We start from the raw sequence: 27472 nt of genomic DNA, 5'->3' as shown, positions 1-27472 counted from the left end.
CCGATCAGCAGATAAGCCGCTAATAGCGCTAATCCGCTAATCCTTCAATGGGCTTGCTTCGCAAGACGAAAAAAACCACTAGACGAAGAGAATCACAGAACGGATTCTTTTCGTCTTGCGAGGCACCACTGTATCTATTGCCAATGTATCATGAGGTCTGCTGCTATTTCTTTAGCTATTTTTCAGTGTACTGTACAAGGATTCACTGTTTCGTTTCTTGATTGTCTCCTACTCTTCCTTCCCCTCTCAGAATCTGATGTCTTCCATGATGCCCAAGGTGATTGCAGCCATCCGGGAACTGATCTCTGTTAATGAGGTGGGTGGTGTGTGTGTGTGTGTGTGTGTGTGTGGGAGAGAGAGAGAGAGAGAGAGAGAGAGAGAGAGAGATGCACTTTGCTGCTCTGTGTTTCAGAGATTATTATTTGTACCCCGCCCACCTGGCTGGGTTTCCCCAGCCATTCTCAGCGGCTCCCAAAAGAATAATAAAAACACAATAAAACATCAAACATTAAAAACTTCCCTACAACTTCTCAACAACTTTTTGGCTTTCTAATAATAATAATAACAACAACAATAATAACAATAATATATTATTTATGTTAGGATATTTCCGTTCCACCTTAAAAGGGAGCAGGATGCTTGTGTCACAGCCTGCGTATTTCCTGTTCACAGGATGTTTATGTTATCTATTGCTTTCGTTTTCTCTGTGTCATGGCTTTCTTTGTTCTGATCAACGCTGAATAAAACTTGTAAATAATGCTCTCCTGAGTGCAACTTTTGGCTGTGCATTATCTGCTGATAAAGAGTGTGCATCCGCTCTAGAATGTTCTGGAGCTCATGTCGCTAATTGCTGATACTGCGTGTCTACGGGAGGTCGATGGATCGTCCAGCAGCCGGCTTGGGGGCCATGATGGACTTTATCTCCCTGGCAGTATCCCAACAATTTATACCCCACCCATCTGGCTGAGTTTCCCCAGCCACTCTGGGCGGCTCCCAATCAAGTGTTAAAAACAATACAGCATTAAATATTAAAAACTTCCCTAAACAGGGCTGTCTTCAGATGTCTTTTAAAGAGAAGATAGCTGCTTATTTCCTTCACATCTGACGGGAGGGCGTTCCACAGGGCGGGCGCCACTACCGAGAAGGCCCTCTGCCTGGTTCCCTGTAACCTCACTTCTAGCAGTGAGGGAACCGCCAGAAGGCCCTCGGCGCTGGACCTCAGTGTCCGGGTAGAACGATGGGGGTGGAGACGCTCCTTCAGGTATACTGGACCGAGGCCGTTTAGGGCTTTAAAGGTCATCACCAACACTTTGAATTGTGCTCGGAAACGTACTGGGAGCCAATGTAGATCTCTCAGGACCGGTGTTATGTGGTCCCGGCAGCCACTCCCAGTCACCAGTCTGCTCAACAACTCTGGTCCATCGACAACAGGTAGATCATTGCCAGTTTTTTTATACAGTGGACGCTCGGGTTGAGAACGTGATCCGTGCGGGATGCACATTTGCAACCCGCAGCGGCACGTCTGCGCACGCACGGGTTGCAATTCGGCGCTTCTGCGCATGCACAACCCCCGAAACCTGGAATTAACCCGTTCCGGTACTTCGAGGTTTCGGCGGGTCCGTAACCTGAAAAAACGCAACCTGAAGCATCTGTAACCCAAGGTATGACTGTACTGTGAGTAGATTGCAGACTCGTGCGAGTTGAACGTCTCTGTTTTGTGTTTTCAGTATTCTGTTGGGAGCCGCCCAGAGTGGGATGGGCGGGGTATAAATAATTTCTTCTTCTTCCTCCTCCTCTTCTTCCTCTTCTTCTTCTTCTACTGTGATACTACCTGGACCCAGGGGTCTGACCCTGCGTAAGGCAGCTGAGCTCGTCTTGTACATATGACCTGTGTACCAAAATTGTTTGTTTGCTTACTTGTTTCTTACCTGCCCATCATCCTCAGGTTGCGGCCATAAAGTGCAATACATTTTGACTTTGTGTGTCCATTTGGCGTTCGATACCTCTCTTATTTCTTTGTTTCTCCTCGCTCCGTAACCTTTTTATTTTTATTTTTTTGTATATAATTTTTATTTTCTGTTTACAATTTAAAATACTCATTTTAAATCCTCAAGTTATCAATGACTCCCCAACCTTTTTAGACCCACGCTGGCGAAGTGATGGAGGTTTTCGACGAGCTCATGGAGACCGAAGTGTCCATCATCGTGCAGCATCTCTCTGCAGTCGTTGGCTTCTGCCTGGAGGTCAGTGGGCGGATGCGCCTGGTCCGGCTCCCCTTCCTCCCTTGCGCTCTGGCTCCCCCTTCAGGTTGGAGCCGGAACTGAGCTTCGGAACGTGGACCCAAATCTCTTTCCTCGCTCCCAGGTGGCCTCCAACCCATCACTGGGCGACAACCTCCGGGTGAAGGCTTTGTCCTGCATCAGCTTCCTCATCAAACTCAAGGGCAAGGTCAGTGCGAGTGAAAGAGCAGGGCGACTCTTCCTGGGTTGCCTGCTCCCCTTCCCCACCCGTGCGGGGGAACTTTTGCAGCAGATCTTTGCCTGCGCCCTGACCCTGCAGTGGGCGGGACTGGCACCCTGTCAATCCCCTGGCGTCATGGCGATACTAGGTGATTGGCAGGAGAGTGGTCCCACCCACAGCTGTTGCATGGGCTCAGTCCTGCTTCCGGCCAGGGTGGATTTGGTTTAAATCACTCGCCAGTAAGACTTGATTTAAATCATTATTATTTTTACAGGAAGGCTCATTCCTGCCGGGATCATCTTAATACTGTATTTTCCGCCCTATAAGACGCCCCAGACGATAAGACGCACCTAGTTTTTGGAGGAGGAAAACAAGAAAAAAAATATTCTGGATCCCAGAAGCCAGAACAGCAAGAGGGATCCGGCTTCTGGGATAGCCTCTTGCTGTTCTGGCTTCTGGGATAGCCACCGAAGCCTCTCCCGGGCAGCAGGATGAAGGCTCCCCATGCCAGGAAGAGGCTGTGCGTGGCTAAGCTGCCCTCTGTCCCTTCCCCCACCTCCTGCAAAAGCCAGCCAAGAGCCATGCGCTCTTTAAAGGGAGTGCGGCTCTTGCGGGCTTTTCTAGGAGGTGGGAGAAGGACAGCCTGTCAGTGACGGGCTGCCCTTCTCCCTCCTCAGGGAAAAGCCCACAAGAGTCGTGCGGGGCGTGTGTGCGGCTCTTGGGGGCTTTTCCCGCCTGCCTCCCGCCTGCATTCACTCCATAAGACACACACACATTTCCCCTTACTTTTTTGGGGGGGGGGAGTGTGTCTTATGGAGCGAAAAATACGGTATTTACAACCAGGTGAAGGTTTCCTTTTTGGAATAATAAGTTTTCAGAGGAGTTTTTACAGCTACATCAAAAATGACTGATTTGGTTATTCTATTAGAAATACACAGACCGATAATTATGAAATGATTGTGAGGTTTAATAGGTTGACTCTTTATATTTGGACAACTTCTCTGCTGTACTTTATTGGAAGGAGGGGGAAAAAATCACTCCTTCCTTCCTCCCCTCTGCCCAGGCTATCCTGAAGCACAAACTCCTCTCTCCCATCCTGAACGCCCTCTTCCCCATCATGAGCGCAGAGCCGCCGCCGGGCCAGATGGACGCGGAGGACGAGCAGACGGAGGAGGACATCGAGGACAGGGCCGAAGTCCAGACTCCCAAGCACTTTGCAGCCCAGGTCCTCCGTGGGTGACGGCTTCTTCAATCCCAGCATGATCCTGGCCTTACCCCCTGGGCCTAAGGCTTCCCTTTCTCTCTTGGGACCCCCGCCTGGCCTTGTTTTGCCGCTGAGGTGTCCTGGTTGGATGCAGAAGGATGGTGGGGGTCAACAGCTGGGGAACCCCCAAGAGAAGAAGGCTCAGAGCCCAGGGAGCGGTGGTGGGACGACAATAATAATAATAATAATAATTGTTATTTATACCCCACCCTCCCCAGCCAAGGCCGGGCTCAGGGCGGCTTACAAGCAATAATAAAAACAAGTTGAATGAATACAACTTAAAAACAAGATTAAAATACAACATTGAAATATTGAAACATTAAAATATTAAAATTCAGCCTCATCACAGGAGGAGAAAGGAAAAAGAAAGGGGGAGGGAATCAAATTGGCTCCAAGCCAAAGGCCAGGCGGAACAACTCCGTCTTACAGGCCCTGCGGAAAGAAATCGGATCCTGCAGGGCCCTGGTCTCATGAGGCAGAGCGTTCCACCAGGCTGGAGCCAGCATTGAAAAGGCCCTGCTTCTGGTTGAGGCTAATCTGACTTCCCTAGGGCCCCAGACCTCTAGGGTGTTGCCATTTATGGACCTTAAGGTCCTCCGTGGGGCAGACCGGGAGAGGCGATCCCGTAGGTACGAGGGTCCTAGGCCGTGAAGGGCTTTAAAAGTCAAAAGCAGCACCTTAAATCTGACCCTGTACTCCACCGGGAGCCAGTGCAGCTGGAAAAACACTGGGTGAACATGCTCCCATGGCAGAGACCCCGTGAGGAGCCTCGCCGCAGCATTCTGCATCCGCTGGAGTTTCTGGGACAGGTTCAAGGGCAGCCCCACGTAGAGTGAATTACAGTAGTCAAGCCTGGAGGTGACCGTCGCATGGATCACTTTGGCCAGGTCGGGGCAGGAAAGGTAAGGGACCAATGCACGGTCATAGGGAAAAGAGGGAGCAGACTGGGAAGAGAAGGTGTTGGAAACCGAAGAGGCGACAGGGCTTAGTGAGCTGGGAGAGTCTGTGGCAGAAAAAAGTCCAGAATCGGAGGTAGAAGCTGAAGCAGGAGAGGAAGGGAGGCCAAGAGGCAGAAATGGAACAGGCTGGTGAAGAGCCATGGATGTCTCCCTCTCCTGCTGCAGCAAGCTGGTCTCTCTGCTGGTCTCTCCAGAGCCAGAAGAGAGCTGAAATGGGCAGGGCAGTGGCAGGCCATAGTCTCAGATTGCTTGGAAAAAGCTCCAGAGAGGAGGGCACTTAAGACGGCTGTGGGAAGGCGGGGATTTTCCGTCTTAGCAACGGATTCGTGAGACCATACCTCCTGGGGGTGTGCTGCTGTGCCCATTAGGCCCGACGCTCAGCCAAGTCTGCGAAGATTTATGTTTGCACACTGGTACCTTGGTTCTCGAATTTAATCCGTTCCGGGAGTCAGTTTGACTCCCGGAACTGTCCGAAAACCAAGGCGCGGCTTCCGATTGGCTGCGGGAACTTCCTGCACTCAAGCGGGAGTTGCGTTGGACGTTCGGCTTCCAAAAAACGTTTGCAAACCGGAACACTCGCTTCTGGGTTTGCGGCATTCGGGAGCTGATTTGTTCGGGAGCCAAGCCGTTCGAGGAAGGTAAATGCCATTTCCGTGCACTGCTCTGGTTGGCCAGAAGCGGCTTAGTCTTTCTGGCCACATGACCCGGAAGCAGGACGCCGGCTCCTTCGGCCAATAAAGCGAGATGAGCGCCGCAACCCCAGAGTCGTCCGCGACTGGGCCTAATGGTCAAGGGTCCCTTTACCTTTACCTTCACTTTGACAAGGATGTGCCTCTTGGTTTCAGACCAAGTCCCAGCATGCCTCGGGCTTCTCCCTTCAGTGGGCGGCATGCCTCTTCAACTTTCAATCCCAGAATTCCCTGGGCTCACTCTGGCCTCCCAGCATGCCTCGGGCTTCTCCCTTCAGTGGGCGGCCCGCCTCTTCCACGTTCAATCCCAGAATTCCCTGGGCTCACTGGCCTCCCAGCATGCCTCTGGCTTCTCCCTTCAGTGGGCGGCATGCCTCTTTCACGCTCAATCCCAGAATTCCCTGGGTTTGCTCTGGCCTCCCAGCATGCCTTGGGCTTCTCCCTTCAGTGGGCGGCGTGCCTCTTCTACGTTCAATCCCAGAATTCCCTGGGCTCACTGGCCTCCCAGCATGCCTTGGGCTTCTCCCTTCAGTGGGCGGCATGCCTCTTCCACGTTCAATCCCAGAATTCTCTGGGCTCGCTCTGGCCTCCCAGCATGCCTTGGGCATCTCCCTCCTGAGGCTGGTCCTGCCTTGCCCTCTCAGGAGAGACCCCTATTGGGGTCACTCCTTGCCCTCCTTTCTCTCCCAGCATCCCCCTCTTCTCATGTGCGTCCCTGTCTCTCCTCAAAACAGGTGGTGGACATGCTGGCATTGCACCTTCCCCCGGAGAAGCTCTTCCCCCAGCTGGTGAGTTGTTCCTGGCAACGTTAAGAGTGGAATTGGAAAACAAGGTTCCAACCACAAGGCTTGGCTGTGTTTTGGGTAATTTCGCAGATGGTAAAATACTTTCTCTTCATTCCAAGATGAGGATAATTAATCAAATACAGGGTAAAAAAAATAGGAATACTCAAACTGAAACCGTAATGAGGTAGAAGGAAGTCAACAACACAATAAACTGGAAAAGGATTCAACCCAAAACGAAAGTTCTAATGTACAAACAACACCGACATTGGTTTGAACTATATTCAGTATTACTTATCAATAGATAGGTATTTATATCGTCCAAGCTGTTATTTTGACTTCGTCGTGTTTTCCCCCTTTTGTTTTATTCTTCTTTTCTTAGATATTGCATTGTATAACTGCATTAGTATATACATCTTAGATTTCTTAATAATCTCATTATACATAAGTCAAGATCTAGGTCAGTCTAAGGACAATTATTGTAAGAAAGGCATAGGCAAACTCGGCCCTCCAGAAGTTTTGAGACTACAATTCCCATCATCCCTGACCACTGGTCCTGTTAGCTAGGGATGATGGGAGTTGTAGTCCCAAAACATCTGGAGGGCCGAGTTTGGGGATGCCTGTTGTAAGACTACTTTATCTTTATTTTTTTTCTTTTATTTTTTATGTATGCTTTTTCTTTTTGTTTGTTATGTATGTCTTTGCTAATAATATATATATAGAGAGAGAGAGAAATTGGAAATAAAAAGGGCAGAATTTTGAGGCGGTATTTTTAAAACTCACATCTTCCTCCTCCCTAGACGCCTCTGATGGAGCCGGCGCTTCTCAGCACGAACCCTTATCACCGCAAAGCTGGCCTGATGTGCTTGGCGGTCCTGGCTGAAGGCTGCGGGGATCACATCCGACATAAGTACGTACCCAGGGGTGACATTTTTGGGGGGTGCCTCGCCGCTGAGGCTCCTGCTGGTTTCTTGCAGCGTGTTTGCTGTTCCCTCTCAACTGTTGGGGTTCGCCTGCCGGGCTTTTTGGTTTAGAGAAAAGGCGTGTTAAAGGAGATGGGATAGAGAGTTCTGTGAAAATTACTGTATTTTTTGCTCCATAAGACGCACTTTTTTCCTTCTAAAAAGAAAGGGGAAATGCCTGTGCGTCTTATGGAGCGAATGCACTGGACCGGAGCCATGGCTCCTGTCAGTCAAGTAAAGCGAGAGCCACTTACAGGGCTTCAGTCCCGCTTTGCGCGGTTCTCCCTTTGCTTGCTTTACAGCGAGCCGGGAGGAGGCAGGCGATTCAGAGCCAGCAGGCACGTTTAAAAGCGGTGCCTAGCCAGCAACAGCTGCAGCAGCCTCAGCTAGCAAAGGTCCGCGCGCTCCCTAAACGGAGCAATGAGGCTGCAGAGGGATGGCAGGACACAGGAGGGGTTGGATCGGGAAAGATAAAATTTAAGCAATCAGCAGCAAAAGAACCCCAACCTCGAACTATCAATAGACAAACTAAGGGCTATGAACTTGCTGAACCAACTTTTAAAAGGGATTCAAGAACTGGGGATGTGAGGAAGTCAGGAAAATATATGAATTTAAGATATAAAATTAAGAAAGAGGGAATTTTTGTGTTTTTCCTATATGTGTTTTTTCTTTTTTATTATTAGTTTTTTAATGTATGTATTTTTGTCTTTTTGTGCTTAATGTTTGTATTGTTGTATTTTGCAGTATGTATGCTCTGTTTTTATATTTCTCTTTGTGTTTTTTCTTTTATATTGTGCATTGTTAAAAATATATATATAAAAAAACAAAAAAAAACCCCAACCTCGAGCTCTGAGCCACAAGCGCAGTGAAAGTCAGGAGGTAAAATAGGAAGATTGCTGGGGATGGGAGGGCACGGGATGAGGGAGAGGGAAAAATTACGCAAATCCCCCCACGTCTCAGCTGATCCGCTGGCTCTTTGAGCATGCACACTAAACAAACATACAGCCCCTGTCCCTCTCAGTCTCACTCTGATATACCAATAATAATAATAATTAATAATAATAATAATAATAATAATAATAATAATAATAATAATAATAATTTTATTTATACCCCGCCCTCCCCAGCCAAGGTCGGGCTCAGAGCGGCTTACAAGCAATAATAAAAACAAGATGAATGATTACAACTTAAAAACAAAAATAAAATACAACATTAAAATAATGGAACATTAAAATATTAAAATGTAGCCTCATTGCAGGAGGAGAAGGAAAAGAAAAAAGTAAGAGAGGGAGGGAGGGAATCAAATGGGCTCCAAGCCAAAGGCCAGGTGGAACAATTCTGTCTTGCAGGCCCTGCGGAAAGAAATCGGATCCTGCAGGGCCCTGGTCTCATGAGACAGAGCGTTCCACCAGGCTGGAGCCAGTGTTGAAAAGGCCCTGGCTCTGGTTGAAGCCAATCTAACTTCCTTAGGGCCCGGGACCTCTAGGGTGTTGCTATTTATGGACCTTGAGGCTCTCCATGGGGCATACCGGGAGAGGCGGTCCCGTAGGTACGAGGGTCCTAGGCTGTGAAGGGCTTTAAAGGTCAAAAGCAGCACCTTAAATCTGGAGACTTCCGGGTTGACGCGATCTGGAAATGGCGGATTCCCTCCGAGCTGCGGAGGGAATCGGCTCTACCGAGGACGGGTCTTTGCCGCGCCGGCGACGCGGGGACCCTTAAAAACCGCAGGCGCGGATGCCTGCGGACTGAAGACTCGGCGGGTGCCTTAAGCGCCCCCCCTGATCCACGAAGAGCCTTTTTAAAGGCTGCGGAGAGGATACGGGGGTGGCGTGGCACTGAGAGTTGATCGCTACCTCGGTGGAGCGAAGCCGCGAGCCATGACCAGAGAGCGCTGACTTCCTTCCTTGAAAATTTGGACTGAAAGAATCACCCGTGAGTAAGACGGATTGGGACTTTAAAAAAAAAATTTACCCTGAATTGGAGACGACCGGGGGGTGTGCTAAAAGGAAGTCCGCACCCCCCCCCTTGCAGACGATCTACGCAACGACATAAGAGCTAAGCTGGAGAGCCTACCCTTGGTGGGGTGAGTTAAAAAGGACATTAACTTTCAAGATTTGGCTAAAGGAAATTTTGGGCTGGAGAGTGGAGTTTTGGAAACCTTCTTTTTGTTTTAAACAACCCCCCCTCCCGGGCTCGGGAAAGTCCTGCCTTTGTGCCTGTGTAAGAGCTGCGGAGTTTGACAGCTGTCAAAGCTGTCAAACGGGCGGTTTAAAGTGGAAAAATCGCTATCTAAGATCCCTCTGGACTAAGACGAGTTATAATTGAGCCAAAATTGTTGGAAACAAAGTAATAATAATTTGTTAAAGGACTGTTGGAGAAAAGACTAATAAGTAACCAGATTCCCTCTAGGGGGAATTCTGTGAAACTACAATGGATACAATGGCTGTGGAAGGAAAGTTACTAGTGGAAATCGAAAGGATGTTTCAATTGGTGGGAACCTTACAAGAGCAGAGCTTGGCCATGAATAAACAACTTGTGACTATGACCTTGGGAACAGGCAACTCTGCTCTTTGTATTGAGGACCTGAATGAGAAAGAATCCACAGCTGAATGGGAAACAATATCTACAGTGGTGGAAGAGACTAAACAACAAGAAAAAGAAGAAGTAACCTTGGGAAGTAACAACCAAAAGCTGACATCTGTGGAACATAAGCAAGGAGACGCTGGGAACTTATCTACCACAAGTCTGCGAAAGACACAGAAGAAGAAGGAGGAGGTCCCGGGACAATATGGAATACAGGAACTTAAAATAAAGAAATATGACTGGGGCCTCAGTTTGGACTTTGATTTTGAAGATACAGGCTTTGTGGAAATTTTTCAGCAGTTACTTTCAAATCTCCTTGTGGGAAGAGAATACACTTTGATGGTGAAAGAACTTTTTCCAGACTCGACGACTGACATAAAGGACTACCAACAAGACAGGCGGAGAGGGACTGAAATAGACTTGAAAGCCTCGGACGTGAGGAACCCAGGCTGAGAATCTCGAATTTGGATTTCTATTGGGAAGGGACAAAAACCGGGGATGGGAGGGAGGGAAGAGGAGATTCTTAAAAACTCTTAAGACTTTTAGGTTTGGTTAATATGACTCTTAATTAAGACAAAATGAAAATCGATGGAAGAGAACTTAAGTCCAACTTAGGAAAATCAATTTTTATTATAAAAGAGGTAATAAGATGAATAAGATGGTTAAGAGGAGAAACACCAACTTGCTGATATAATCTTGGGAATTGGGATGCACGAGGGGGGGTGGGGGGAAGTCAGGGAACAAGGTTATGAAATGGGGATTTGCTGATTTTATACATGTTTATGTTTTGTGTCTTTTTCTTTGTGTGTGTTTTGTCTTTATAAAAGCAGAAAACCAAATAAAAATTTTTATAAAAAAACAAAAGCAGCACCTTAAATCTGACCCTGTACTCCACCGGGAGCCAGTGCAGCTTGAAAAGCACTGGGTGAATACCGTATTTTTCGCTCCATAGGACACACTTTTTCCCCTCCAAAAATGAAGGGGAAATGTGTGTGCGTCCTATGGGGCGAATGCGGGCTTTCGCTGAAGCCTGGAGAGCGAGAGGGGTCGGTGCGCACCGACCCCTCTCACTCTCCAGGCTTCAGGAAGCTATCTGCAAGCCTTGCGAGCCCGGCAGGAGGTCCCACCGGGTGCGCGAGGCTTGGGGCGGCAGCCTGTAGTCCCGAAGCACGGGGAGCCCTCCGGAGGCTTGGGGCGGCAGCCAGGGCTGGGGGGGGGAAATAATTTTTTAAAATTCATTTCCCCCCCCCCCAAAAATGAGGTGCGTCCTATGGGCCGGTGCGCCTTATAGGACGAAAAATACGGTATGCTCCCATGGCAGAGACCCCGTGAGGAGCCTCGCTGCAGCATTCTGTACCGTTTCAGTAGTTTATTAAATAGTTTAGTACAACATTTGATTCAGAATATTTTCCCCATTTTCCTTCTCTGAAAACTAGGTGTGTCTTAAGGTCAGGTGCGCCTTATGGAGCGGAAAATACAGTACATGTGGCGTACAGAGAGAGAGCGGGAAAGGAAGGCAGTTTTTCTCCCTCTCTCGTAACACGCTAGGCCCCCAAGCAAAACTGAATGTTGGGGGCTTATCAGGACAGGCATTTAAAAGAAAGTACTTTTTTAATATATAAATAGTTTTTAATTAAATTTTCTGTTTTACAATTTAGAATATTAATTTAAACAACCTTAAAATATCAGAAACTTCCCTTCTTCTCTTTCCATGGTTCATTTTGCATATCATAAATCTCTGCATATTTCATATAAACTAAACCATTCAGTATTCCATTATTACATCCATCAAAATTTATTTACACTGTTGGATTTATCTTAATGCTGCCAAAGTTTTAAAGTGTACACAATTTCCCCCCATATATTCAATAAACATTTTCCAATCTTCTCTAAACGTATGTTCTTCTTGTTCTCTTATTCTATATGTTAAGTCTGCAAGCTGCGCATATTCCATCAGTTTAAGTTGCCACTCTTCTTTAGATGGGACCTCTCTCATTTTCCATTTTTGGGTTAACAAAACACGGGCCGCAGTAGTGGCATACATAAATAGCCTTTTTTGACACCTGGGAATTTCCATCTGAATTATCCCCAACAAAAAGGACTCTGGGGCTTGTTTGTTTTTTGGAAAAGTTTTTCCCCCAATTCATTATATATTATTTCCCAATACTCTTTTACCCTTTTACAGGTCCACCCCATATGAAAGAACGGTACATATGCAACGGTTCACAAGAAAGTACTTCTTTACACAGTGCACAGCTAAACTGTGGAACTCACTGCCACTGTTAACAAACTACAGTTCCCAGGATTCTTTGGGGGGAGGGAATCGTGTGATGGGGATTTAAGCTTCCTCGCACTCTTCCTCTGAAATGCAGATAGCCTGCCCTGTGCTAATGCTGTTCTGTCTCAATCTGGACTGCCACAGATCTCCCTGTTAGAATTCCTGCTCCGTGATTGCAGTCATGGGATTTTTGTCTATCACATGACGGTGTATGTTTTGACACCACAGAGTGGGAAGTGATGGAGACAGGAGGTTTGTGTTACTGTGTTCCGTGAAGTGGGACTATTGTCCTTTGGTTTTTTTCTCTCTTTGCTGTCTGATGCCAGAGAGAGAGGGAGCCATGTTGCAGTGCTCCGTGTGTGTTTATATGTAAATAAAGTAGATTAGCCGAAATGCTGAGGTCTGTCACGCACATGATGTGCAAACTCTGCAGATCCCTAAGTGTGCTGGTGTCGGTTGGCATTGGTCGCTGTGATGTTCAGCCTGAAGAAAGCTTATGAAGCTCCCAAACGATTGACCGGGAGGGAACATGTCAGTCGGGCATGTGTCTCTGCCAGGGTCCTACTCAAGTGTAGGCTGAATTCCTGACACTCCCATCTCTCCCTCCCTCTCTCTCTCTCTCTCTGTGTGTGTGTGTGTGTACAGTGGTACCTCAGGTTACATACGCTTCAGGTTACAGACTCTGCTAACCCAGAAATAGTACCTCGGGTTAAGAACTTTGCTTCAGGAGGAGAACAGAAATTGCGCGGTGGTGGTGGTGTGGCGGCAGTGGGAGGCCCCATTAGCTAAAGTGGTACCTCAGGTTAAGAACAGTTTCAGGTTAAGAACAGACCTCCGGAACGAATTAAGTTCTTAACCCGAGGTACCACTGTATTTGAGCCTCAAAGCAGATCTCAGCTGACACCTGAGCAAACCAATACTAACCTTGAACTAACCGTCCCCTTTCAGGCACCTCCAGCCCATGCTGCAAGTGGTGTGCCGGGCGTTGTCAGACGAGAGCCAGGTGGTGCGCAATGCGGCCCTTTTTGCCCTGGGCCAGTTCTCTGAGAACCTGCAGGTGAGTCACGTTCGGGGACCACTGGGTAGGGGGCCGGGATCGGAGGAGCTCAGGGCAAGAAGGACCCCACCAGTCTCCCTTGGCCTGTTAGGATAGAGTTCCATTCCGCCTTAAAAGGGTCAGGCACAACTGTTGTGCATCACATGCCCGTTTACTTCCAGCACAGTCTGCTGGGAACTTCCATTGCATGTTGCTTTTGCTATACAGTGGTGCCTCGCAAGACGAAAAGAATCCGTTCTGAGAGTCTCTTCGTCTAGCGGTTTTTTCGTCTTGCGAAGCAAGCCCATTGACGGATTAGCGCTATTAGCGGCTTTTAGCGGCTTATCAGCTAAGAGTATAAGCGGCTTAGCGGCTTAGAAAAAGGCGGGGAAAAGGAAAAAAAACCCGCAGGAACTCGCAAGACATTTTTGTCTTGCGAAGCAAGCCCATAGGAGATTCGTTTTGCGAAGCACCTCCAAAACAGAAAACTCTTTCGTCTAGCGAGTTTTCCGTCTTGCGAGGCATTCGTCTTGCGGGGCACCACTGTACAGTGGTACCTCGGGTTACATACGCTTCAGGTTACATACGCTTCAGGTTATAGACTCCGCTAACCCAGAAATAGTGCTTCAGGTTAAGAACTTTGCTTCAGGATTAGAACAGAAATCGCGCAGCGGGAGGCCCCATTAGCTAAAGTGGTGCTTCAGGTTAAGAACAGTTTCAGGTTAAGAACGGACCTCCGGAACGAATTAAGTACTTAACCCGAGGTACCACTGTACTGCTGTTTTGCTGGAGACGAAGGGAAGCAGACATGTTTTCCTCTGTTCCTGAACTATGCTGAATAAAATGCTGTACATTATACTTCCATATTTCTCTGTCTGCCTCTTCTACTGCGAGAAGATTTACGCACTCTGCTGACAGAGCGTGCACGGGTCTCTAAACGTATCTGAGGCTCGTGTCACTAATTAATGCTGTTCCAAGGGAGACCGGCTGCCGGCCGGTGGCTGGAGCCAGCTGGGGGCCTGCCTGATGCCCCCGTCTTCCCGGCAGTATCCCACCATGGCCAGGCCCCCACCTACCAGCCTTCTTATTTCCAACAAGCCTGGCAAGTAGGGTGGGGCGGGGTGGACCCTGTCTGCTCCTTCCCCCTTAGGCACCCTGTGGCTCTTGCGCAACTCAGCAGAGGGGAAGATGTGTATTGGCTCCATCTCGTAGAGGTCCGGTACACTTCCACTGCTCTCAGCTTCCTGGACTTGTAGCAGAACGAGCGCAGCGTGTGCTACTTTGTGTGTAAGCATGCAGAAGCATAGCTGTCAACTTTCAGATTTGAAAATAAGGGATCGGCAGCCTCGAAAATAAGGGATCAGCAGCCCCACCTGTCCCGTGGACAGTCTACGGGATATCTAACAATCCGGGATAGCACCGGGAAACGGCACTGGAATAAGGGAATTTCCCGCAAAAAATGGGAAGGTTGACAGCTATGTGCAGAAGACAGAGTCCATATGCTGTTTGTCTAATCTAAACAGCTTTACTGTATGTACAGCAAAACAAACAAACCACCGGAAGCAGCAGACATTGCTTCTTCCTTGTCTCAGCAGAAAAACAGGCTCTGCAATCCAGGTATTTTTCACACACCTGTCATTGGCTCTGGCTGTGCCCGTCAACGGCTCTTGCCCCGCCTCTGCTTGCCATTGGCAGTCTCCCTGCTTTCTGTCCCACCAGTCCCAATGGGCAGCAGCCCACCGCTGGTCAGGAAGAAATTTTACACACACCCAAGACACAGTTAGGGACGCGGGTGGCGCTGTGGGTTAAACCACAGAGCCTAGGACTTGCCGATCAGAAGGTCGGCGGTTCGAATCCCCGCGACAGGGTGAGCTCCCGTTGCTCGGTCCCTGCTCCTGCCCACCTAGCAGTTCGAAAGCACGTCAAAGTGCAAGTAGATAAATAGGTACCGCTCCGGCGGGAAGGTAAACGGCGTTTCCATGCGCTGCTCTGGTTCTCCAGAAGCGGCTTAGTCATGCTGGCCACATGACCCGGAAGCTGTACGCTGGCTCCCTCGGCCAGTAAAGCCAGATGAGCGCCGCAACCCCAGTCGGCCACGACTGGACCTAATGGTCAGGGGTCCCTTTACCTTTTAAGACACCGTTGGCATCCGTCTCTCTCTCAAGACAACCAAGTGTGCCTCCTGTCACCCGTTCTTAAGAGGAAACTTTGCTCGGATGGTGGCAGAGCCCCATGCCCGCAAACTGGCAAATTCTAGCCCTGAGCCCATTTACAGTGGTACCTTGGTTGTCAGATGGCTTGGCTTCCAAACAAATCGGTTCCCAAACGCCACAAATCCGGAAGTAAGTCTTCCAGTTTGCAGATTTTTTTTTGGAAGCTGAATGTCCGACGCGGCTTCCGATTGAGTGCAGGAAGATCCTGCAGCCAGTCGGAAAGCAGTGTCTTGGTTTTTGAACGGTTCCGGGACTCGAACGGACTCCCGGAACGGATTATGTTCGACAGCCAAGGTCCCACTGTATTGTGAAAACTCTTGGCTGAAAAACTGAGATGAAAGAGTAGATCAGCTTTTTATTTCATAGGTTGAGAGTTTGTGCTTCTGTATCCCAGCGATTTGCCGATGCTAAAAATAAATTTAAACCATCCCAAATTTAAAAATGTGCTCTGCTTTTTGCAATAGTTGCGTCTTTACTCCCAGCGGAAGTTTATCAGCGTGTTCAAATTTGCTGGAGATATACAAACAAAAAACTAACATTTCCCCCCCCACCCAGTTTTAAAGGGAAATTATCAGGTTTCTGAGGTTACTGAGAGAACCAGAGTGTGTGTTTAAAAGGGGGAAAATGGAGCAACCTTTCCCTCTGTGTTTCCACTCCTGTCTCTCTCTCCCAAGCCTGACATCGCCCGTTACTCGGATGACATCATGCCTCTGCTTCTGCGCTACTTGGAAGGCGTCCAGTTGGCCCACACGAGTCACATGGCCAAAGCTTACTACGCCCTGGAGAACTTTGTGGAGAACCTGGGTGAGGATTCCTGACCGGTTGGGCTGGCTTTTTCCACCACCACCACCCATTCCCACCCTGAACCCTGAACATGCAAAGCCCAAAACTGCGGCCACGTTCGCCCCTTGCATTTAAAGCACTGCCATGCATTTAAACAGCCACAGCTTCCCCCAAAGAATTCTGGGAGCTGTAGTTTGTCAAGGGCGCTTAGGGAAGGCCCCCTAATCCCCTTGAGAACTACAGTTCCCAGGGGAGGGGTTAATGATCAGTCCCTCGTCCCAGAGCACTCTGGGAACTGTAGGCCTGTGAGGGGAATTGTGGGGCAGGGAAACAGCTCTTGGGACCCTTAGTGAACTACAGTCCCCAGGAATCTTTGAGGGGTGGAACCAGGGCTGTTTAAAAGGGTGTTTTTAAACGGACGTGGCCTTATTTTATTTTGATCGGCTCTGAGTGACCACAGCTGGCCCTGCCAACGCAGGGAAGATCTCCCTGGCCAGCTTAATTGACGAATTAATCTCTGCCATTTGGAACAGACCCTTTCGTTGATTGTATCGCGTTTCATTTTATCGCTGTTTTCCATTCGTGGAGTTACCGTATTTTTCGTCCCATAGGACGCTCCGTCCCATAGGATGCACCTAGTTTTTTTGGGGGGGAAATAAAGGAAAAAATTTTTTCCTTTATTTCCCCCCCAAAAGCAGGTCGGGGAAACCGAACCAGTTCGAGGAACAGTGGGATGGCGGCGCTGCGCCTCCCTGCTGTCCCCCGAGCTTGTGGGGCTGGCCGATGTCTGTCCGGCGCGAGGGGCACGCTGCTTCAGGGCGCCCCGCCTACCGGGCGGCAGGCTGCTATCCGCAGCGTGGGGAGCCCTGCGGGGAACTCCTGCAAGGCTCCCCACGCTGCGGATGTCTGCCCGGCGCGGGGGGCGCTCTGCTTCAGGGTGCCCCTCACGCCAGGTGGCAGGCTGCTATTCGCAGCCTAGACATCCCTGCGGGACCTCCCGCAGGGCTGCCTAGGCTGCGGATGTGTTCCCAAAGCGCCGGGCACTCTGCTTTCAGGGCGCCCGACGCTCCGGGAAGCAGGCTGCTATCCGCAGCCTAGACAGCCCTGCGGGACCTCCCACAGCGCTGCCTAGGCTGCGGATGTGTTCCTGAAGCCTGGAGGGCAAGAGGGGTCGGTGCGCACCGACCCCTCTCGCTCTCCAAGCTTCAGCAAAAGCCTGCATTCGCCCCATAGGATGCACCCAGATTTCCCCTTCATTTTTGGAGGGGGAAAAGTGTGTCCTATAGGGCGAAAAATACGGTACTTAAATCTCCCAATGAGGTAGATTGAAAGCTCTGGTGGAATGGTTTGCCTGAGGCCTCCCTGGCTGAGCTTTGTGGCTGAGGGAGGCTCTGAACTCGGCTCCATCCCTTTGACCGTTTAGCCACTACCTGACGCTGCCTCCTTTTTTCCATGGGGAGCCCCAGAGCAGCTTCCTCCCTCGCCCACCATCCCGCCCTGCCTTGTCACTACACATTTCTCCTCTTAGGGTGTGCAGGATCCATTCCCCCTTCTCCTGCCGCCTCCCAGATGTTGTGGCGCTCCCATCGCCCTTCGTCAGCGCAGCCAGCGGTTGGTGACGGCGGGAGTTGTAGTCCAACGATATCTGGCCGCCACCAGGCTGCTTTAAATCCTTAGCCCCTGGTGCTGGCGACGTGTACAGTGAGGGGGGAAAGTATTTGATCTCCTGCTAAATTTGCCCGTTTGCCCTCTGACAAAGAAATGACCAGTCCATAATTTTAATGGTAGGTTTATTGTCGCTGTGAGAGATAGAATAACAACAGGAAAACCCCCAGAAACCCAGAAAGATCTCTGGGCAAAAGATCTCTGCAGGTCCGGAGGGTGGCAACACGAGAACGGGGCCTTCTCTGCAGTGGCTCCCCATCTGAGGAATGCTCTCCCCAAGGAAGTTCGCCTGGCGCCTTCATTACACACCTTTAGGCACCAGGCAAAAATGTTCCTTTTTAACTAGGCCTTTGATTGATCTGATTTACATCCTATGCCCTTTTAAACTGTGTTTTTTTGTGAGGTGGGGAGGCTATTGGGTTGTTGTTGTTATTATGTATTTTGTGGTTTTGTATCTTAATTTTATTCTGTGAACCGCCCTGAGACCCCCCGGTTTAGGGTGGTATATTAATTCAATAAATAATAACAATAATAATAATTTACGGGTGGTTGTACTCGATGACCCTCGTGGTCCCTTTAGACCCTCGTACCTACGGGACCGCCTCTCCCGGTATGCCCCACGGAGGACCTTAAGGTCCATATATAGCAACACCCTAGAGGTCCCAGGTCCTAAGAAAGTTAGATTAGCCTCAACCAGAGCCAGGGCCTTTTCAGTGATGGCTCCGGCCTGGCGGAATGCTCTGCCTCACGAGACCAGGGCCCTGCGAGATCTGATTTCTTTCCGCAGGGCCTGTCAGACAGAGTTGTTCTGCCTGGCCTTTGGCTTGGAATCAGTTTGATTCCCTCCCCCTCTTTCTTTTTTCCTTTCTCCTCCTGTGAAGAGACTGCATCTTAATGTTGCTTTTTAATCTTGTTTTTTAAGTTGTATTTCAATCAACTTGTTTTTATTATTGGTTGTTAGCCGCCCTGAGCCTGGCCTTGGCTGGGGAGGGCGGGGTATAAATAAAATGTATTATTATTATTATTATTATTATTATTATTATTATTATTATTATTATTATTACAATTCTATGATTCTATGTTCACCTATCACCCGCCACCATTTCTCTCTCTTTCTCTCTCTCTCTATCTCTCTCTCTCTCTCATCGGTCCTTTTTTCTTCCTTGCAGAAGGCAAGATCTCCCCCTACCTCCCGGCGCTGATGGAGCGGATGTTGACTACCTTGAGCTCCCCTGGCAGCCCCCGCGTCAAGGAGCTGGCGGTTAGCGCCATCGGGGCCATAGGTATGCGCACACCTGGAGGTGGACCCTTGGCCTTGAATCTTGGAGAAGACGGATCAGACACTGTATTATAATTGGGGGGGGGGTAGCGTCCCTGGAAGAAGGAAGCCCCATTCATTGTACCCACTACCAGCCAATGATCCTTGGAGCACGGTGGGGGTTGCTAGTGGGCTCACGAAGATAAAACCCTGAGCTTCGTCGGAAGGGTAGTCCCAGGCGCCATTTGTCCAGGCCTGTGGTGGTGCGGAAATGTCTGTTCCGCCCAGGTAGCGAGCAGAATTAATCGTCGCAGCAGCAGGTGATGGAGAGAGAGCGCCAGGCCATAGCTGTCAAGCGTCCCTTATTTGGCGGGAAAGTCCCTTATCCCAGCGCCGTGTCCCCCTGCCGTCCCTTTTTGATGATGTCCCTTAAATTTCCTGGGTTTCAAAGGAAGCAGCTCCTCTCCCTCCCTCCCTGCCGGCCAGGGAGGAGGGAGGCTCCAACTGTGTTGCTTGGCTGCATTGCTCACCCAATAAGGAGTCTAAGAACGACTGGGGGGTGGAGCTTGCATGCCTTGTGTCGATCGAATCGGCCGCGTTGCTCAGTGCTTCCCAGCAGAGAGGTGACGGTGGTTCCCCTTGCTGCATCCCCTTTGCTGGGTTGCTGCGCTGTGGGAACCACCGCTTGAGGCTTCGTTTGGCTGCTGGTTGACTAAAATCCCTTATTTTGGCTGCTGATCCCTTATTTTCGAGGCTGCTGGTCCCTTATTTTCAAATCTGTAAGTTGACAGCTATGCGCCAGGCGCATAAATTCCTACCAAATACATATTCTCCCCCTGAAGTTTAATTTGGACTATTAACATTCTCCCTTTTCTTGTCTTTGCTAATCAATTTGGGCTCTAGTGCTGGTTTAATGTAAAAGACTACACCTCGTTTTTTGGTATCGTCAGCAGTGATAAAATCCATCCCTAATTTTTTATTTGTTAGGACTCTCTGATTTTTTTTGCTATATGTGTCTCTTGTAGGCAAATTACTGTATTTTCTGCTCCTTAAGACACACTTTTTTCTTCCTAAAACGTAAGGGGAAATGTCTGTGTGTCTTATGGAGCGAATGCGTGGTCCCTGGAGCCGAATTGCCCAGGGGCAAAAAGCAGATCATGCTTTTTTAAAAAAGAAGAAGAAGGAGGAAGTGGATGTTGAAACAAAGCCGCTGATCGGCAAGTGATCGGGAGCGAGATAAGGGATGCTACCAATAAAGGAGGCTGCCTGGGATGGGGGAGGTAAAGACAGTGAACTTGCAAGGAGAGGAGACAGGAAGACTAAAGCAATAAGGAGATAAATTAGAAGAAAAGGAGGAGCAAAAAACTGCTCCCGCTAAGGAAAAGACACTAAGGCCAACAAGAGGGAAGGGAGTGTTGAAAGGAAGCAGCTGATTGGTAAGGGATCGGGAGGGAGATAAGGGATGCTAGCGATAAAGGAGGCTGCCTGGGAGGGGGGGAGGTAAAAGCCCATGGATCCTCAGGATTTTTACATTGGGTCACCCCAAATTCACCATCAGATCACATAGCATGTCCATGGCTGCAGCCTGCATCAAAAAAATCATGCATCCACTGTTTCGTGGGGCCACAATGGCACAAAAACGTGGTTACAAAGCACGGATCCACGTGGATTATCAATTTCTCTTAAGATAGGTCTACGTGTTGCTGCACCTTTTTCTTCTTGTGCAAGCCGTTCCATTGCCAGCCTCTGCTTTTCCAGAGGGGTATTTTGGGTTCCTATCAGAATTAAGTGGGTGGCGCCTTGCCACACAAACACAGTCTAGATCTGGCAGGACCTGGAAATTCTGGGTCTGTTCCCTGGGTACAAAGCTTACCCTCCTCTCTCCAGCCCAGGCCGCCCGGGGATCCCTCTTGCCATACTTCCAAGCGATCATGGATCACCTGACAGCGTACCTGCTCACCACCCGGGAGGATCTGAGGCCGGTCCAGATCCAGTCTGTGGGTAAGCGAGATTTCCCCCCTACCCCCTTCTCTCTTCAAAGTTTGTTGTTGTTTCGTCGTCGTTTAGTCGTGTCTGACTCTTCGTGGCCCCATGGACCAGAGCACGCCAGGCACTCCTGTCTTCCACTGCCTCCCGCAGCTTGGTCAAACTCATGCTGGTAGCTTCAAGAACACTGTCCAACCATCTCGTCCTCCGTCGTCCCCTTCTCCTTGTGCCCTCCATCTTCCCCAACATCAGGGTCTTTTCCAGGGAGTCTTCTCTTCTCATGAGGAGGCCAAAGTCTTGGAGCCTCAGCTTCAGGATCTGTCCTTCCAGTGAGCACTCAGGGCTGATTTCCTTCAGAATGGAGAGGTTTGATCTTCTTGCAGTCCATGGGACTCTCAAGAGTCTCCTCCAGCACCAGAATTCAAAAGCATCCATTCTTCGGTGATCAGCCTTCTTTATGGTCCAGCTCTCACTTCCATACGTCACTACTGGGAAAACCATAGCTTTAACTATATGGACCTTTGTTGGCAAGGTGATATCTCTGCTTTTTAAGATGCTGTCTAGGTTTGCCATTGCAATTTTGAGCTGGTCACACTTTGCGGTCCTCTTGAACTCATCGTGACTGGCTTCTGAGCCAACTCACTTTAGGGATCATGAAGGGAAAGAAAAATAAGCAAGGGTCTGTTTCTGTGCAGGTTTAGCTCAGTCAATAGAGCCTGAGGCTTGGGCTGGGGTTTGGGCTTCACTTTAGGGGAAAGATTTCCTCGTTGCCGGGGGTTGGACTCGATGATCCCTGGGGGTCCCTTCTGACTGTACAAATCTGTGCTCATTCTCTTTGCCCAAGAAGGGGGCGTTTTAAAGCTCAATTTAATTGCTGGCACGTTTCTAAGGTCTCCTCTGAGCGTTTGAAATCGCCCTCAACAGAGTTTCTTAAGCAGCTACATGATACGGAAATTCAACAGGCAGAGCTTCCTTCCAAGGAAATAATAATAATAATAATAATAATAATAATAATAATAATAATAATAATAATTTATACCCCGCCCATCTGGCTGGGTCTCCCCAGCCACTCTGGGCGGCTTCCAACAAAGTATTAAAATACAGTGCTCTGTTAAACATTAAAAGCTTCCCTAAACAGGGCTGCCTTCAGAAAGCCTTCCCGGTTGAATTTCGGGTTGTTACGACACAGCTGCTAAAAATAACAAAGCCTGCCTTGAGAGTCAAAATGGCAAACCTGTCAAAGCGCCCCTTGGAATAGCTGGGTAATTTAGTTTTCCTCACGAATGCCGCCTCGACGGTCAGCAGGCACAGGGTTGGGTATAAACCGCTAGAATTGCTATTAACGGGGGAATGCGGAGCAGGTGGGGAACGCCGCCATTTCCCAGAAGCCTCTGCTTCTCACGCCTCGCCCTCTGCTTCCCCCGCAGAGACTCTGGCCGTCCTCGCCAGCGTCATGGACAGGGAGGTCTTTCTGCCGCTGGCCAACAAATGCTGCCAGCTCGGGCTGGAGCTGTGCGACAAAGTGGACGATCCGGACTTGAGGCGGTGCACGTAAGTCAAACCGGGCGGCGTCCGCTCCCAATGGGAACATTAGGACCCAGCATCATCCTCGCAGCTGACCTTGGCGGAGATTTGTAGTGGAAGGTTTTCGGGGAAGGGGCCCGTTGCTTGAGAGTTGAATTCAGATTTATTTATCGTCCGCAGTTTACAAAGAAGCAGTTTACAAAGCGGATCGAGGAATGCGAAGGAGAGCAAAATCAGGCCGTTTAGCAAGCATGGAATGAATCCAGCATTGCAGAAGATGTATTCTGGGCCACCTCCACCTCATACGTTTAAAGCAAGATTATATTATGGCTGCCCTCCCCAAGAATTCTGGGAGCTGTAGTTTGCCAAGGGTGCTGAGAGTTGCTAGGAGATTTCTGCGCCCCGTTCTCCTCGCACAACTACATTTCCCAGAGTTCCCTGCGAAAAGGGATTGATGGCTGAACCACTCGGGGAATTGTAGTTCTCTGAGGGGAACAGGCAAAAGGTTGAGGCTTAAATGGTTAAAGTGAGAATGAAAGTTGGGGAAGAATAATAATAATAATAATAATAATTTTTTATTTATACCCCGCCCTCCCCAGCCAAGGCCGGGCTCAGAGCGGCTTACAAGCAATAATAAAAACAAGATGAGTGATTACAACTTAAAAACAAAAATAAAATACAACATTAAAATAATGGAACATTAAAATATTAAAATGGAGCCTCATTGCAGGAGAAGGAAAAGAAAAAAGAAAAAGGGGGCGGAGGGAATCAAATTGGCTCCAAGCCAAAGGCCAGGCGGAACAACTCTGTCTTACAGGCCCTGCGGAAAGAGATCAGATCCTGCAGGGCCCTGGTCTCATGAGGCAGAGCGTTCCACCAGGCCGGGGCCAGTGTTGAAAAGGCCCTGGCTCTGGTTGAGGCTAATCTAACTTCCTTAGGGCCTGGGACCACTAGGGTGTTGTTATTTATCGACCTTGAGGCTCTCCGTGGGACATACCAGGCGAGGCGGTCCCGTAGGTACGAGGGTCCTAGGCCGTGAAGGGCTTTAAAGGTCAAAAGCAGCACCTTAAATCTGACCCTGTACTCCACCGGGAGCCAGTGCAGCTTGAAAAGCACTGGATGAATATGCTCCCATGGCAGAGACGCTGTGAGGAGCCTCGCTGCAGCATTCTGTACCCGCTGGAGTTTCTGGGACAGCTTCAAGGGCAGCCCCGCGTAGAGCGAGTTACAGTAGTCAAGCCTGGAGATGACTGTCGCATGGATCACTGTGGCCAGGTCGGGGCGGGAAAGGTAAGGGACCAACTGCTTGATGCGGCGAAGGTGGAAAAATGTCGCCTTGGCTGTTGCTGTGACTTGCGCCTCCATGGAAAGGGAGGCGTCAAGGATTACACCCAAACTCTTAACGGAAGGCAATGGCACTAATTGGGCCCCCGCAAGAGAAGGGAGTTGGTCCCTCATCCCCATGCTATCCCGACCTAGCCATAGGACCTCTGTCTTCGAAGGATTTAGTTTCAATCGGCTCCCACGAAACCATCCAGCCACAGCTTCCAAGCATCTGGTCAGTGTGTAAGGGGCCGAGTTGGTGTGGCCATCCATCAGTAGATAGAGCTGAGTGTCATCAGCATATTGATGACAGCCCAGCCCAAAGCTCCGGATAATCTGGGCAAGGGGGCGCATAAAGATGTTAAAAAGCATTGGGGAGAGAATTGCGCCCTGCGGCACTCCACACACCAAGGAGTGGCGTGACGACATTTCCCTCCCTAGTGCCACCCTCTGTCCCCGACCAGAGATAAAAGAGCACAACCAGTTACGGGCTATGCCCTGTATCCCCACGTCTGCAAGGCGATGGTCCAGAAGATCATGATCGACCATGTCAAAGGCTGCTGACAAATCTAAAAGGATCAGCAGTCCTGACCCGCCTCGATCCAGTTGTCTACGGATATCATCTGTTAGGGCAACCAGAGCCGTCTCCGTCCCAAAACCAGGACGGAAACCGGACTGAAATGGATCTAATGCCGATGTTTCCTCCAGAAACCTACCAAGCTGTTCAGCAACCGCTCTCTCAATTACCTTACCCAGGTATGGAAGATTTGAAACTGGGCGGTAATTGGATAGGTCTAAGGGATCTAATGAAGCTTTCTTTAAGAGTGGACGCACCACTGCTTCCTTCAGTTCCCCTGGGAATGTCCCCGTGTCAAGGGACAAATTGATAATTTCAACCAGGGGGGTCCGCGCAACATCTGGACACTCCCTAATCAGCCAAGACGGGCACGGATCAAGGAGGCAGGTGGTGGGCCTACCAACTTGGAGGAATCTATCCACATCAGTAGGGAGTATCCGATCGAAATGGTCCAACACTGGACCTGAAGTCAGTCGAGGGGCCTCCAGTTCAGTCACTGTATCTAAATTGGCAGGGAGGTCACGGCGGAGCAACAGGACTTTCTCCGCAAAAAAGCTCGCGAATGCCTCACAGCTGTGGGTCGAATTTGTGCTTAAATTTGGTTGTCCTCCTAAGGACGTTATTGACCTAATTATTCTAAAAAGTTGTGCCGGGCGAGAGCTAGCGGATGCAATAGAAGCTGCAAAGTAAGATTTCTTAGCAGCTTTCATAGCCATCTCATAGGCTTTCATAAGCGTCCTATAAGATGTTCTTGAGGCTCCGTCACGAGTCCGTCGCCATACTCGCTCTAGCCGTCTGAGATCCCGCTTCATTTTCCGGAGCTCCTCAGTAAACCAAGGGGCCCGGTTTCGACGGGGTCGAAGAAGAAGAAGAAGAAGAATTTTATTATTTGTACCCCGCCCATTAGGCTGGGTTTCCCCAGCCACGTGGGAAGGCCACGAGAGCCAGGGTTATGTGATAAATGGCACAAGCAGGCCTTCGCCTCAGATGTTTGGGACTACAACTCCTATCATCCCCCAACCATCTCAGCTGGTGACTCTTGAGTTTTAGATGCATTTATCTCCTCTTGGAAGAAGCCTCTCTGCCACTATTGATCATACGCCCTTGGGATGTTGGGGGATGATGGGAGTCGCCGTAAAAATATCTGGGAGGCTGGCAAAAAAACAAACCACTCTTGTGAATTTTGGGGTTTCTGGCCAAGAGAGGCAAGCTTCGCATCTGCCACCTCAACCTGTTTTAAAATGGAGGCCAGAGAGACGCACAGGAGCTCAAAAGAATCCTTTCTTGCGCCAGGTACAGCCTTTTTGGGTCTCTCGCGACCGTCCTGGAGGACGCCATTGAACCGTACCTGCCTCGCATCACCACTCTTATGATCTATTCTCTCAAATCCACAGAGGGCGTTGAGGTGAGCTTTTTGGCATCTGCTTTCGTGGGCTGAGATTCCTGTCATCAGAAGTCAGTGTATACTCCCACCACCCCATCCCATTTTTATTTATTTTTTTAAAGTCGTAACAATAGGCTTCAAACAAATTTAAAGGGTATAACGCCACTTTGCCCATTGCTAGGTAAAGGGACCCCTGACCGTTAGGTCCAGTCGTGTCCGACTCTGGGGTTGCGGCACTCATCTCGCTTTACTGGCCGAGGGAGCCGGTGTACAGTTTCCGGGTCATGTGGCCAGCATGACTAAGCCACTTCTGGCGAACCAGAGCAGCGCACAGAAATGCCGTTTACCTTCCCACCGGAGCGGTACCTATTGATCTACTTGCACTTTGCCGTGCTTTCGAACTGCTAGGTTGGCAGGAGCAGGGACCGAGCAACAGGAGCTCACTCCGTCGTGGGGATTCGAATTGCCGACCTTCTGATCGGCAAGTTCTAGGCTCTGTGGTTTAACCCACAGCGCCACCCACATCCACTGCCTATTGCTTCAATGCTATAAAATGATCCCAATATGCATTATTAATACACATTACTGCCTTGCTGGCTCATTAAGTGTTTGCATGCTTAAAACCTAAATGTGTCCATATTCCTGGGGGCAGGGGAGGCATTGGAAACTGGTCTGTTGGGGCAAATAGACCACTTCCCCACTGATCCTGGCTTATTCCCCTGCCCCACCAGTCTACCTTCTTGCGTCCCCTGCCCTTTGTCTCCCTGCTTTCCACCCCACCAGTCCCAAGGGGCACAAATGACCTGTGTTGTGTGCAAGAGAGAGAAGCTGTAAACTTTGAGACCTCAGTGCTGTGACCTGTAAGCAGAGAGGTTTGTGACGCTCAGTATCGCGGCGGCTGCCACTGCCTAGTTTTCTAGCTTTTCTGGGCTTCCTGAGCTCCTGGGTGGCTGCAGAGTCGAACGATGAGCATTGCAAGAAAGTTCATATTCTCCCGCATCTTAAAACGACGCCTCTTGTGTCTCCTAATCGCCTCCTCGCCTTTCCTGCATTTGTCGTCTGCTCTGCCCAGTCTCACGGTGGAACTGGAAACTCCTTCCTCCTGTTTGACGATGAGGAAGAGGACGAGGCGGAGGTGGAAGGGGAGGAGAGCCTGGACGAAGACGAAGACGACATCTCTGAGCTTTCGGGGTAGGTGACCATTGTGGGAGGGATTTTAGGAAGGCCGGCATCTCCCTTGTTTTGGGAGGGGATGTTCCAGGTGAGAGGCACAAAGCCATATTTAAACGGTCCTCCCTCAGAAAAACAAAAACCCTCTGGTTTCATAGCCTGTAGCAGGCCGCAGGATGAGCCCTTCGTGTTTCAGAATCCTTCCTTGGCATCCATGTGGACTGGAAACTTAACACTTTAAATAAACAAAGGTGGAAGTTTTTTAAAAGGCCATTTTGGTGGCATTTTTTTTTTTGAAAAAAAAAACCCTTTATGTAGATGTTAGCTCTCTGAAGACTGATGGAATTTGATTTGAGAGATTTATGGCCCTGGAGCGATGGATTTAGGCGTAAAAGCTGAGAAATTCGTAACTTTGAGAGGCCATCTCTGAAGTCGCCGGCGGTGCTTGTCTGCTTGGTCTCGCTCTCCCCAAGATTGTGTAGCAACCTTTCTCCTGACACTAATTTTGCGTATGCAGTGGTTTTTATTTACAGTGGTGCCTCGCAAGACGAAAAGAATCCGTTCTGTGATTCTCTT

The 27472-nt window shown here is 49.5% G+C and overlaps 1 protein-coding gene across 1 annotated transcript in view; it reads left to right on the top strand.

The window, feature by feature from the left end:
• The window catches only part of IPO4 (importin 4), a 56634-nt gene that overhangs the window by 9114 nt on the left and 20048 nt on the right, over nt 1-27472 (top strand). The window contains exons 8-20 of the mRNA XM_081167753.1: nt 251-316; nt 2142-2243; nt 2365-2448; nt 3524-3685; nt 6107-6160; nt 6955-7064; nt 12926-13034; nt 15901-16030; nt 18844-18957; nt 20820-20933; nt 22346-22469; nt 25636-25747; nt 26799-26917. Coding sequence (XP_081023879.1) covers nt 251-316; nt 2142-2243; nt 2365-2448; nt 3524-3685; nt 6107-6160; nt 6955-7064; nt 12926-13034; nt 15901-16030; nt 18844-18957; nt 20820-20933; nt 22346-22469; nt 25636-25747; nt 26799-26917 — 1400 coding nt within the window. The remainder of the gene's footprint in view (nt 1-250; nt 317-2141; nt 2244-2364; nt 2449-3523; nt 3686-6106; nt 6161-6954; nt 7065-12925; nt 13035-15900; nt 16031-18843; nt 18958-20819; nt 20934-22345; nt 22470-25635; nt 25748-26798; nt 26918-27472) is intronic.

Source organism: Podarcis bocagei, assembly GCF_964188305.1.
Source record: "Podarcis bocagei genome assembly, chromosome: 13".
NCBI lineage: Eukaryota > Metazoa > Chordata > Lepidosauria > Squamata > Lacertidae > Podarcis > Podarcis bocagei.
Note: the sequence above shows the minus strand (reverse complement) of the source record. Positions and strands in the feature narration are given on the sequence as shown.